The sequence below is a fragment of the Gobio gobio genome, assembly GCF_949357685.1.
Source record: "Gobio gobio genome assembly, chromosome: 21".
NCBI lineage: Eukaryota > Metazoa > Chordata > Actinopteri > Cypriniformes > Gobionidae > Gobio > Gobio gobio.
The window spans coordinates 6,421,893-6,436,672 of NC_137117.1; the positions used below are offsets into that span (position 1 = coordinate 6,421,893).

The 14,780-nt window shown below is 37.8% G+C and overlaps 1 protein-coding gene across 1 annotated transcript in view; it reads left to right on the top strand.

Annotated features, from left to right (window-relative positions):
• Positions 1-3,637: 3,637 nt before the first annotated feature.
• Positions 3,638-14,780, top strand: part of col24a1 (collagen type XXIV alpha 1 chain) — a gene marked incomplete at its 5' end in the record, with an annotated part of 127,984 nt that continues 116,841 nt past the window's right edge. Inside the window, 2 exons of the mRNA XM_079803309.1 lie at positions 3,638-3,732; positions 6,297-6,367. Of these exons, the coding sequence (XP_079659435.1) occupies positions 3,638-3,732; positions 6,297-6,367 (166 nt within the window). The remainder of the gene's footprint in view (positions 3,733-6,296; positions 6,368-14,780) is intronic.

Here is a 14,780-nt window from a genome sequence, read left to right on the forward strand (position 1 = left end):
TTGATGAACATGTTTAATGCATTCCTCCTTCAACATGGATCCAATTCATTGGTCATAAAGTGTGCAAATCCTGACTTGACAGCTACAAATGACTTTCATGAGCTTGAAACCAATGCAATCTGTTTGATTCGGTCATAATAAATACTATTTTTGTCTTTATTAATGCATAGTTTGTTAAATGAGTCTTGATACACACGTTTAATGCATTCATTCATCCTCCTATCCAGAACCAATTAATTTGTCAAAAAGTGTGCAAACCTTGATTTGACAACTAAAAGTGACTGTCATGAGCGTGAAACCAATGCAATCTGTTTGATTCAATCATAATAAATACAGTTTTTGTCATTACGGAAGTCACTTATTAATGCATAGTTTGCGTTAGATGAGTGTTGATACACGTTTAATGCATTCATCCTTCAACCTGGAACCCTTTCATTGGTCATAAAGTGTGCAAATTCTGATTTGACAGCTACTAATGACTTTCATGAGCTTGAAACCAATGCAATCAGTTTGATTCAGTCATAATAAATACCATTTTTGACATTACCAAAGTCACTTATTCATGCATAGTCTGCATTTGTTAAATGAGCGCTCAATCTGGAACCATTTCATTGGGAAAAAAGTGTGCAAACCTTGATTTGACAACTAAAAATGACTCATGAGCTTGAAACCAATGTTGGTTGATTTGATTCAGTCATAAAAATAAAATGTTTGTCATTAACGCAGTCACTTATTCATGAGCGTTGATGCATGGATCCAATTTATTGGTCAAAAAGTTTGCAAACCTTGACTTCACAGCTCAAAATGACTTTATAAGCTTGAAACCAATGCAATCTGTTTGATTCGGACATAATAAATTGAGTTTTTGACATTACCGCATTCACTTATTAATGCATAGTTTGTGTTAGATGAGTGTTGATACACGTTTAATGCATTCATCCTTCAATCTGGAACCCTTTCATTGGTCATAAAGTGTGCAAATTCTGATTTGACAGCTACTAATGACTTTCATGAGCTTGAAACCAATGCAATCAGTTTGATTCAGTCATAATAAATACCATTTTTGACATTACCAAAGTCACTTATTCATGCATAGTCTGCATTTGTTAAATGAGCGCTCAATCTGGAACCATTTCATTGGGAAAAAAGTGTGCAAACCTTGATTTGACAACTAAAAATGACTCATGAGCTTGAAACCAATGTTGGTTGATTTGATTCAGTCATAAAAATAAAATGTTTGTCATTAACGCAGTCACTTATTCATGAGCGTTGATGCATGGATCCAATTTATTGGTCAAAAAGTTTGCAAACCTTGACTTCACAGCTCAAAATGACTTTATAAGCTTGAAACCAATGCAATCTGTTTGATTCGGACATAATAAATTGAGTTTTTGACATTACCGCATTCACTTATTAATGCATAGTTTGTGTTAGATGAGTGTTGATACACGTTTAATGCATTCATCCTTCAATCTGGAACCCTTTCATTGGTCATAAAGTGTGTAAACCTTGATTTGACAGCTACAAATGACTTTCATGAGCTTGAAACCAATGCAATCTGTTTGATTCGGTCATGATAAATACCATTTTTGTCATTACCAAAGTCACTTATTAATGCGTAGTTTGCATTTGTTAAATGAGCGTTCAATCTGGAACCCTTTCATGGGGAAAAACGTGTGACTTGAATGCTAGAAATGACTTTCATGAGCTTGAACCCAATGCAATCTGTTTGATTGGGTCATAAACATACCATTAGTATCTTATTCATGCGTAGTTTGCATTGTGGAGGTGACTGTTGATGCACGTTTAATGCATTCATTCAGTGTGGATGCACATCCTCCAACCTGGAACCAGATCAGATTGAAGAGTCAGTATTCAGACGTGTTATGCTAGCTCATCATATCATGATTTAACCGTACAGTAGACGAGCTGTAGTCATTACTGTGAGTTTAATATTACTGACTTGACTTGAGTTCCACTTGTTCTTGGGCCAAGCTTGTGTAGACGGAGTGAGAGAGAGGTCTCTGGCGTTGTTTTGTTGGCCTACGGTTCTCCGTCCTGCTAGAAAGAGCAGTGTGACCAGAACAGCTTCAGTAATGTAGTCGCACTGAGGCTGCAGGTGTGAGAAAGCCACGCCAACAGGAGGAAATACTGGCAGCCGATCAGTGAGCGAACGATCGGGGCTACGCCAGCATCTGCTCTGTATGCTGAGAACACGGCTCTGGCTCTGGCACGGACTGATGCAAGCCCAAATTATGGGAATCAGAGAGATCTGCATTAGCCACACCCTCACGAGCCGATTGGCTGGGGCATTTTTTAGTGACTTCCTGGCTGTTTTGTAAAGTTTAAAGCCCATGCTGTCGCTTGAATTGAAGATAGAAGTGTAGAAGTTTGAGTAAAACGGTACAGGGGTTGATTTGGATGGATAGATCACGAGGGCCAGTTTGAGATGTTGGCGTCCTGTAAATCATCGGTTTCTGCTTTAACCACATTGACTCTTGTTTAGATTCAGCCTCCTCCGCTGGGTTTTGTTGTCTTTTCTTCCGCTGTGGAATCTCACACCATCCTCTCGAGCGGAGGCAGGTGGCATCCTGCGTTTGCTGTACCGTCCTCTCGGAGAGAACTGTGGGAAAACAAATACCTCTGACCAACCAATCAAATCAGCAGATACAACTAGGGCCAGTTTTATTTCATCCCATTTATAATGGTTTTATTCCATTTTAATGATCAAAAAAGATGTCTAATCAATTGATTTCATAAAAAAAAAAAATGTAATTGTAGCAATAATCAAACAATTTATTAAATAATCGAACAATTTATTAAATTGTATTTTGTTTTATGATTTAATACAAACTTATTATTAAAAAAAACAGTGGTAATCAAATGAATGCAGACAACTCTAACAATTTAATTAATCTTTTAAAATTAAATCAAATTATATTTGAACAACACCTTTTAATTTTTGGCAAACAAAGATCAAAGTTTACTATCTAAATTAAAACATGGATAAAAAAGTGTGAGAGATTCTTTAAAAATACTGTTTTAATAAACTATAATTATTATAGTTGTAATTACTTTGAGAAGTACATTTTATTTTACGATAGTAATTTATTTCGTCACAATTTCTTCAAGTTAAGCAGAACTTTTATTATGGCGGGTATCAAAAATGACATTTTTAGGGCCTTTTGGAATCTGTTTTATTTCCCGCCCAAATTCAATGTTTTCTGGACTCCATTTTATTGTTATTGTAATTTTTTTGAGAAGTCCATTCTACTGTACAATAGTAATATAATATAAGTAGTCAAACTTTTATTTTGGTGGGTTGTGGTGAAGATCTGTGAGCATATTTAAATAGCAGTCTTTAATATTCACAGACACTAGTCCTACTTTTTCATCCAAATTTCGGCAAATTTCGGCGTTATACAGTAAATTCTGTTTTTATGACTGAATTTCGTGATTCCGTCTGCATGTACGCAGATTGAAACATTGATATAAAAACATGTATGTTTCCTGAGAACATTCATCAGATGCTTTTATCCAAAGTAGCCTACAAATGAGGAACATCACAAGCCGTTCATCACAGAAAATGACCCAGACTTGGGTTTTAAGAGTAATCTAGAGTAGCCGAGAGGTTCAAATGCAGAAAACAGCCACTGTGTTGAAGAGAAAACGCCGTAGATTGAGGTTTAAGGTGTGTTCAGAGGTGTATGCGGACTTCTGTCAGCAGATCAGGTGGAGGCTGGAAGCTCTCAGGGTTAGCGTTAGTCAAATATGATTACTGGGTAGACTTCCCTCAGGCCTGCTTGTTTAAGGGTTATGAGGAAAGTATCTCAACACCGTGACAGGATGAACGATGGTTCCTCTGACTCCACATTCTTCTCTGGGAGGATTATATAACCGACCGTCAGTCCTTTACGAAGGTGATGTTTCTTAAGTCGACTTGTGGCCAGTTTAGCATGTTAAGACTGTCTCAAGAACTAGTCTGACCAACTGCAGTGTAAGGATATCAAGCACCTGTAGAGAGTGTGTTGACAGTCTGTGTAGTTTGATGGTTGAGCTCCAGAAAATTAGGAGGCAGGCGTAATTGATATCCACAGATGTAAAAAAAAAAAAAAAAAGTTTCCCGCCTTTTTGTTTTTTAAATCTGTAACTGTCAACAGTATTGTCACTGTTCCCGCCTTTTTAAATCTGTAACCGTCAACAGTATTTTCACTGTTCCCGCCTTTTTAAATCTGTAACTGTCAACAGTATTTTCACTGTTCCCGCCTTTTTAAATCTGTAACTGTCAACAATATTTTCACGTTTCCCATCTTAAAAAAAATATATATATAACTGTCAACAGTGTTTTCACTGTTCCTGCCTTTTTGTTTTTTAAATTTGTAACTGTCAACAGTATTTTCACTGTTCCCGCCTTTTTAAATCTGTAACTGTCAACAGTATTGTCACTCTTCCCGCCTTTTTAAATCTGTAACTGTCGACAATATTTTCACTGTTCCCGCCTTTTTAAATCTGTAACTGTCAACAGTATTGTCACTCTTCCCGCCTTTTTAAATCTGTAACTGTCAACAATATTTTCACTGTTCCCGCCTTTTTTTGTTTTAAATTTGTAACTGTCAACAGTATTGTCACTGTTCCTGCCTTTTTAAATCTGTAACTGTCAAAAGTATTTTCACTGTTCCCGCCTTTTTGTTTTTTAAATCTGTAACTGTCAAAAGTATTTTCCCTGTTCCCGCCTTTTTTTTTTTTTTTAATCTGTAACTGTCAAAAGTATTTTCACTGTTCCTGCCTTTTTGTTTTTTAAATCTGTAACTGTCAACAGTATTTTCACTGTTCCAGCCTTTTTAAATCTGTAACTGTCAAAAGTATTTTCCCTGTTCCCGCCTTTTTGTTTTTTTTAAATCTGTAACTGTCAAAAAGTATTTTCACTGTTCCTGCCTTTTTGTTTTTTAAATCTGTAACTATCAACAGTATTTTCACTGTTCCCGCCTTTTTAAATCTGTAACTGTCAACAATATTTTCACGTTTCCATCTTTAAAAAAAATATATATAACTGTCAACAGTATTTTCACTGTTCCCGCCTTATTGTTTTTTAAATCTGTAACTGTCAACAGTATTTTTACTGTTCCCGCCTTTTTAAATCTGTAACTGTCAACAGTATTGTCACTGTTCCCGCATTTTTAAATCTGTAACTGTCAACAATATTTTTACTGTTCCCGCCTTTTTAAATCTGTAACTGTCAAAAGTATTTTCACTGTTCCCGCCTTTTTGTTTTTTAAATCTGTAACTGTCAACAGTATTTTCACTGTTCCCGCCTTTTTGTTTTTTAAATCTGTAACTGTCAACAGTATTTTCAGTGCTCCTGCCTTATTGTTTTTTAAATCTGTAACTGTCAACAGTATTTTTACTGTTTCCGCCTTTTGAAATCTGTAACTGTCAACAGTATTGTCACTGTTCCCGCATTTTTAAATCTGTAACTGTCAACAATATTTTTACCGTTCCCGCCTTTTTAAATCTGTAACTGTCAAAAGTATTTTCACTGTTCCCGCCTTTTTGTTTTTTAAATCTGTAACTGTCAACAGTATTTTCACTGTTCCCGCCTTTTTGTTTTTTAAATCTGTAACTGTCAACAGTATTTTCACTGTTCCCGCCTTTTTGTTTTTTAAATCTGTAACTGTCAACAGTATTTTCACTGTTCCCGCCTTTTTGTTTTTTAAATCTGTAACTGTCAACAGTATTTTCAGTGCTCCCGCCTTTTTGTTTTTTAAATCTGTAACTGTCAACAGTATTTTCAGTGCTCCCGCCTTTTTGTTTTTTAAATCTGTAACTGTCAACAGTATTTTCAGTGCTCCCGCCTTTTTGTTTTTTAAATCTGTAACTGTCAACAGTATTTTCAGTCACCTCATTATTACCAAACTGTAACACAAAGATTTTTCTTGACGATATGGTTTTAAACAGAACTGTACTTTAAAGAACTGTAGTATAATTCACTGTTCTGCTGTCCTTACTGAATTAGAACTGCTTTACAAAGAGATGATTGTTGGGAAGATCTACAACATTCATTTTCATCTATTCACTTTCTTATATTAAAAAGTAAAAGCAAGTGTCATTGTTTTGAAAGAAGCAGAGCTGTTAATAGTTGATTTGATGTGCTACACCTGTGGTTTCTCCTGCTCTCTTGTGTCTTTAGCGCCACCTTGGGTTGAGCCGTCAAACTGTCCGGTGTCTATTAAACAATAATGATGTGCACTGAGGAATACTGCAATATCCCATAAACACGTGTTTGTTGTTTTCCCCAGGAGAATCCTCGTCCTCCTCCTGTCAGCATGTGCGGCGGTGCTGTCTACAGAAGAGCGTTCCAGTGCTCAAGGTATACGCTCACCTCTTCACCTTCACCTGACCTTTGACCTCTTGACCTCGGCACGGACTCAGTTCTGCCTTTAAAGGGTTAGTTCACCCAAAAATGAAAATTCTGTCATTAATTACTCACCCTCATGTCGTTGGACACCCGTAAGACCTCCGTTCATATTCGGAACACAAATGAAGATATTTTAGTGTAAAGCTGATGCTGAGAAAGGCTTCAGACAGGCCTCCATTGGCATTCAGTACATTTACACTCACAAGATCCATGAAAGGCACTTAAAACGTCGTTACAAAGTCCATCTCACCACAGTGGCTCTACAATAATCTTACGATGCGATGACAATAGTTTTTGTGCGCAAAAAAAAATCAAAATAACACCTTTATCCAACTTGTTCTTGTCTTCCGTGTGTGCCTCCACGACGCATGCCCGAGAATATGATGCAGATCCGGCGTTCGGACACATGACCCAGAAGAGATTTGTTTACAAGCAGAGGAAGACGCGCGTGTCTAAGCTGTTGAATTCTACATTGATCGTGCTTTAGGTCTCGGCGAATTGCTCAAAATGGGGCTTAAGTGTGTATTTCATGGATTCCCGAACGCTGGCGCTACGTCATATTCTCGCGCATGCGTCGTGGAGGCACACACGGAAGACAAGAACAAGTTGGAAAAGGTGTTATTTTGATTTTTTTTTGCGCACAAAAACTATTGTCGTCGCATCGTAAGATTATTGTAGAGCCACTGTGGTGAGATGGACTTTGTAACGACGTTTTAAGTGCCTTTCATGGATCTTGTGAGTGTAAATGTACTGAATGCCAATGGAGGCCTATCTGAAGCCTTTCTCAGCATCAGCTTTACACTAAAATATCTTAATTTGTGTTCCGAATATGAACGGAGGTCTTACGGGTGTCCAACGACATGAGGGTGAGTAATTAATGACAGAATTTTAATTTTTGGGTGAACTAACCCTTTAAAGCTGCAGTGTGTTTTTAGGACTGCGTGAAATGAGTATGTGGATAAACACACGGAGAAAGAGTGATGGAGGAGGAAAGGAGCAAACTCAAAAAACATTTAACAGGCATCAAAAGCCGTGTGTGTGTGTGTGTGTGTGTGTGTGTGTGTGTGTGTGTGTGTGTGTGTGTGTGTGTGTGTGTGTGTGTGTGTGTGTGTGTGTGTGTGTAATAATGCTTTTATATGAGCTGTAATATATGACTGGCAGAATCATTGCCATCAGTGTGGATTACTGAAGGATTAAGTGCAGACGTTTACATTCATGCTTTTAGCAGATGCTTTTATCAAAGAGAGGAACATACGGAGGCCCTGAAGGGTCATGTGATGGAGAATATGACAAACTTCACCAAGACACTTGTTTGCTTGAAAAAACATTTTCGGTCACTGGGACTCTTTGCGCTCGCTTGAAAAGCACACACACACACACACACACACACACACACACACACACACACACACACACACACACACACACACACACACACACACACACACACACACACACACACACACACTCACACTCACACTCACACTCACACACACACTCACACATACTCACACACATACACACACACTCACACATGTTGGGTTTTCATGTTTTATGGGGACTTTCCATAGGAGTAATGGTTTTTATACCGTACATACCGTATATTCTATCCCCTTACACTGCCCCTGCCCCTAAACCTACCCATCACACACACACACACACACACACACACACTGCCCCTGCCCCTAAACCTACCCATCACACACACACACACACACACACACACACTGCCCCTGCCCCTAAACCTACCCATCACACACACACACACACACACACACACACACACACACACACACACACACACACACACACACACACACACACACACACACACACACACACACACACACACACACACACACACAGATGTAGTTTACACAGCATTTGATCTTGATCTGAAATCATCACTAAAACAAAGATGGTCTGAAGATCAAACGCTCGCTGAGACACAAACCCGAGAGTCTGGCGTCTGTTCAAGCGTACATGAGAAAGGAGAGACTACACATGCTGCTAAAAATAACCCAAACACCGTCGAACAATAGAGGAGATGTTACACAAGCAGACATCAATTACGATTGCACAACATCCTGAAGCCTTGAAGTATATCATTAGCAAACGGCTTTACTCTCATTACACTGCACGCCTCGAGAACATTGGGCTGTTTGGAAACGATCGGTTCGATTCCCAGGGATGAACTTTATTTATGCAATTTATGCTATGAATGCTTCTTTCTGATTGGCTGAATGTTCTACGGTGTGTTCTAAGGCTCTTTTTTTGGATGGTTTAATCGAACTTAGCCTCCTTGTTAGAGCGTCCGACTCTCATGTTTATTTTTGTTCCTAATTTTTTACACTATTTACAGATAATTGTTTTGGTATATAATCATATCAATATTTAAAAAGTGGTATTAATTTTTTTTTATAAATAGCCTAATTTTCTGCCATATACAATTTAGTAAAATGATCAGCTAGCTAACAACAACTTTGTTCTGGTTTCACCTCACTCCAGTCTAAACTAAATGATTTTAGGCTATTTATTTTACTACACATTGTCAACATAAATAAACTGAAAGACTAAAACTAATTCTTACTAACCACTCTTGCTAAATTGTGTAAGCACATCTTATTTCAGAAGTGTTCTGAGTAAATGATTAAACTGATTCGTGAGTTCAGTGTTGGACAGATCAGTTGTTCTAACCAGTCGTTAAAATGATTCGGTTCAAAGGAGACATTTGGTGGCGAATCGGACATTAGCAGACACGTTGTGCGCGAATCCCATCTGTTAGAACATCGGGAAAGATGTCAACACACAGAAAACACTTCATAACCGGATAGGATTTGTTTCCTGTTTATTGAAAGTATGGTTTATGTCAGCTAGTCAGAGAAGAGTCAACGTTTTTTGAGCGCAATTCACACCCAACGGTAATTCAAGGAAAAAATGTCCGAATGCGCCACATGCAACATGGATTCGGTCTTCCGACCTTTTGATTTTCATTAACGTAATATGTGAAATATTAGAAAGCTAAGACAGTGCTTATTTTGAAGACAGAGAGTGTGCGCTCTGCTCGTTCTCTCTGTCCCAGTTGACATGCGCCCTATCATAAATCGCAATAACTGATCAAATAAGGCTTTGGCGGGACAAAAATTTGTTTTGGCGGCGGTCAAAAAATTTTCAATTCAGGAAAAACCCTGGGTGAGTGTAGCGGAGGTCAGCTAGTAGTTGCTGTGCGAGTAAACCTCACTCCTCTGATCTCAAGAGACGCTCTAGTGACTGACACTAGGGGTTGAAGCCTTTAGCCTCATGCCGGCGGACCCGGGTTCGAGTCCGGCTTGGAGAGGGTGGTACGAACAAGAGGGGTTACACGTAGCATCAGTTCTGGCAGGTCACGTTAGTCAATCTCGCATCACCTGACTTTCAGCTGATCACGTCTACCTATAGGAATACGACGTCTATCACGGCACACAAATATAAACTCCTTCAGTACTATCAGTGCGGTTCTCCAGAGCTCATTTACCCTCCTCCATCCCCAGCTCCTCTCGTCAGTCAGGATCTGGCATTCTGATTCCACTTGAATTATTAATATTATTGATATCTGCAATACATTATGTTGGTTCTGTTGTGTTTACCCTAAGGGGGGTTATTGCCAGTGTTGGGGGTAACGCATTACAAGTAACTTGAGTTACGTAATAATATTACTTTTTCCAAGTAACTAGTAAAGTAACGCATTACTTTTCAAATTTACAACAAAATATCTAAATTACTTTTTCAAATTAATTTGACTGACAGCTCTCCTGCCCCCATGTTGAGAAAAATGTGTGTGTGTGTGTGAACATGATGGTTATTGTAGTTCTAGACTAAATGTGAGCATTTATTTATCTCACTTGCACAATAAAGATTCTGTACTCCTCAAAATGAATAAAATCAGAGTACTATGCAAACCTCCAATAATTAAATGTTAAATAAAACAACTCTTTTTATGCATTTAATCAACCTTTATATTTAATTTACCAATGTCTTGCTGCTGATCTTTGATGATGAAAATTACTAGATTTTTTGTTTTTATTCGTAAAACTTTTTTCTCCTGCATCCTATTCTCCCGTTATCCAGAGCTGCGCCCTCTACTGTTCATGCGGGAATCTGCATTTTTACCTCAGCCTGGGGCTTATTATTTACATTTTGGTATGAAGAGGTCTTTACCGTTGCACAGAAATATAACTTTTTTTTATAAACAAAAACAAAAACAAGCCCAGCCCAGGTGAGAAAAAGTAACGCAAAAGTAACTTAATGCATTACTTTTCTCAATTAGTTACTTTTTAAGGGAGTAACGCAATATTGTAATGCATTACTTTTCAAAGTAACTTTCCCCAACACTGGTTATTGCTGCTCTCCCTGCTCTTATCCATGCGCTAGTGGTCCTTACAGAAATAAACTATTGGCTGTTCGATTATCTATTTGAACCACCAAATAGGTGAAAGTTCACTGGGTCGCCCATGTGCAACCAGTCAGAAACATGGCTGGCTGAGCTTTGAAGTCTAATTCTCATTTTTTCGTGGTTGTTTAAGATCCCGTCTGTTTTTAAAACCACCATGAGTCAGTCCACAAAGAGTTTCGAGGCACTGCAACGGCCAAACTAGTGTTCATTTAATCAGCTGTTTAATTCAGTCTTAGTCCTGTGTCAAATGTGCTTTCTAGTAGGGGTGTAACAATTCGTTTTAACAACGATTCGATTCGTATCACGATTTGAGGTTGTCGATACGATTCAAGGACGATATTGGTTCATTTAGAACGATACGATCCGAAACGATTCAGTGACTTGAAATCGATTCAGTAACTTTTTAGCCAAAAATTGTGTGACTGAAATAAATATCTGGATACTGGTCAGTGCAGGTGAAGTTTACTAGATTCCTGTTGTTTCTTGTAAGGGAATCAGGTATCAATTAATTATGGATATAAAAAAACAAGTAAACAACAATTAATGGCAAATGCATTCAAATATTATTTGAATAAAGTGCAACTAACAGTTTAGGTTGAATTAACAGGAAGTTAACCTTTTCTGCTCTCGTTTTCAATTTTCAATACATTTTCAATAAAAGCACAGTAAGTGCAAACAACATTTCAAAAGTAGGTTAACCTGCTACTTCTGCTTTTGTTTTCCAACATAAAAATATTACAACATTAATATCAAAAATAAAGTGCAACTAACTACTCTTCAGGTTTAATTAATAGTAGGTTTACCTGCTACTTTTGCTGTTGTGTTTCAACATTAAAATAATACAAATACAATATTAATATCAAAAATAAAGTGCAACCAACATTTCTTCAGGTTGAATAAACTGGCTGAACCTGCTACTACTCTCAGTTTAATAAACAAACAATATTTAACAAAAGATAAAATGTAACCAACTACTCTTCAATGACTTTACAGATTTCTTTTTCAAAAATATCAACATGATCTGACCGCAGAACACTTCTCTGTGCGTTCACTATGTGGCCAGCAGTGCTAAAAACTCGCTCTGCTGGCACACTGGTGTCAGGAATGCACAGGTAACATTTAGCAAGGGTTGAAAGTACAGGTAACGTTAGCTCTTTCTCCTGGTGGTTGATCATTTCTCGCACGTTGGCTTCTCCTCTGCCATCCGCCATGCTATGTTTTGTTTTCTTAGCGCTGCTGCTGGTGCGAGGCAATGATGTCACAGATAGGCAGACTGAATCGAGTAACGTTTAACGCCTTTATCATTAAAAGTGCTAAGAAAAAATATCCATATAAAGTCTGACGTGCTTAAATCCAATGCGTTATTTCCTATGATCGATACAATCGATTGATTACCTTTTAAAACGATGTTAGATCAATATATGTCGTCTGGAAGGCCAACTTGCCGAGCACAGATCGATGTAGTTAGATCATAGGAAAATAAATCGATACATCGATGTAGTAGATGAATCGTTACACCCCTACTTTCTAGTTTTTATCATATAGTCAACCATGTCCTGTTTTTGTGTAGTCTTAGTTTAGTTTGCTTTTATTTGTCCTCAAAAGAAAATTTGTTTTCACCGTAGATGCGTACATAACATTGTAAATGATCAACTTATTAATGCAATCAGAACGATTACAGACAAAAAAACACACTGATAGCCACGACACAACGAAATCAAGCCATGACACAACGAAATCAAGCCACGACACAATGAAATCAAGCCATGACACAACGAAATCAAGCCATGACACAACGAAATCAAGCCACAACACAACGAAATCAAGCCACGACACAACGAAATCAAGCCACAACACAACAAAATCAAGCCACGACACAACGAAATCAAGCCACAACACAACAAAATCAAGCCGTGACACAACGAAATCAAGCCATGACACAACAAAATCAAGCCGTGACACAACGAAATCAAGCCATGACACAACGAAATCAAGCCACAACACAACGACATCAAGCCATGACACAAGGCTTGTGAACTTATGTTTGCTTTTTAAATTTCGTTGTGTTGTGCACTACTGGGCCACCGTAATAAACAGACTATCAAAGACTGGTTTCCGATGTATTTAAAGCTTGTATAGCTACAGGAACAAAACTCTTATTATACCTGGTCTTCCTACACATGGGTAGGCCAGAAGGGAATTACATTTACATTTACATTTATTTACATTTATGCATTTGGCAGACGCTTTTATCCAAAGCGACTTACAGAATTAAATATTTATAAAGTGGGTGTTCTGGGTTATTCAGGATTTGATGTGCCTTCCGGAGTGTAAATGTAGAGACACTATCTAATACATTAGGGGTAGGAATACCAATAACTTTACTTGCTTAATTGGGTATCAAGGTTTAGTCGACTAAATGTCTGAGCATTTTAGTCTAGTTTAGTCTAGTTTAGCACAAATCAAGAGAATGTCGACCCATTCGCATGGTTTATTTTACCTTGTTGCCTTTTCCTTGTCATCTGTTTAAGTCTAGGCTGAAGAAATTTGTTCAGACTAAAACAGAAAGTCTGGATTAGTAATGAAAGTGCCTCGGAGATCTCTCCATGGACATTCTCAAACCATGTAAAAGCTTGTCTGTGTTTGCTGACAGGAGGATAGACGTTCCTGCTCACTTGATCTCAAAAACAGACTCGCTGTATTTCCTTAAGGATGTGCTCCGCTGCCCTCAGGCTATTTAACTTTATGATGCATTTAAAAGGTGAAGTGTGTAATTTTGTCTATGTTAAAATGCTTCTCTACTTGCGTAGTATGCATAGACAGGAAAAAAATGCATAGACAGCAAGTCAGACATTTGTAGGTTGATTCTCCTGAAAAGTGTAAAACTGATATTCTGTGGTGCTAAAACAATTTTTAGTTAACTTTACTTAATGTCTTAACTTAACTCTAGTAATCTGCACTATTCACATATTATTCCTTGTTTACTCAGAAAACCCAAGGTTGGTTTGGGTGCCATTTTGTCACCAAAAAAACCCCAGCTCGCCATTATGGGGATCAGTGTTCCCTTTGGTTGGGCACTCGGAACTTCATTCATTTATTTTAATTCTCTTCCTATTGATGCAGCGATGCAATCACAGTTATTTGGTTTCAAAGCAGGAAAAGAAAAACATAGGTTGCTTTGAAAAGTTGACCAAGCTTCTGACTGAATAATTAACTTTAGTCAGAAATTAGGTCACCTTTTAAAAGCAACCTATGTAATATTTCCCTTTAATGATCGTTTACAATTGTATTGCTAACACTTACGTCATAAACACCTTGTGAAACTTTTAATTTGTAACAATATCTTGCAGTTGATCATGTTTGAGTCACACATACAATATTCAGCATCAAAACACAACAATGGTAACATCAATAGGATCTATACGAAGTCAAAAGAGTAAATCTAAAGTAAAAGATCAAGTACTCTAGTTATTTTTTAGTTACTAGAACTCTTGTGTAAACTATACTAACAAAGCATTTGTCATTACAACATACTATTACTATTTCACTTTACTTTTTTTTAAGGCAATCAGTTTGCATGTTTGTTCTTTTAAGTAAGTCTAACTAATTAGATTTTACAGTGTATTAAACATTGTTTGGTTTGCATGAGCGTCCCAACCAAGCCTGCCACATAAGTCCTGAAAACTGAAGCCAACGCGTCTCGATCGCCCCCAGGTGACTGGAAGCAGTATAGCTCATAATATAGCTCTTGATATCAGGGCTCATCTTTCAGGCACTCATGACTGCGCAGACTCGAGACCAAGATGTCAGCGCCATATTTGAACACTGGCGGCTTCAATTACGTCAATGGAAGAGAGTGAATGCGCGTCGTCCATCTTTTTATATAGTCTATGGTCCCAACCAGCCCTACACAGCAGCATTTACTGCACCAAT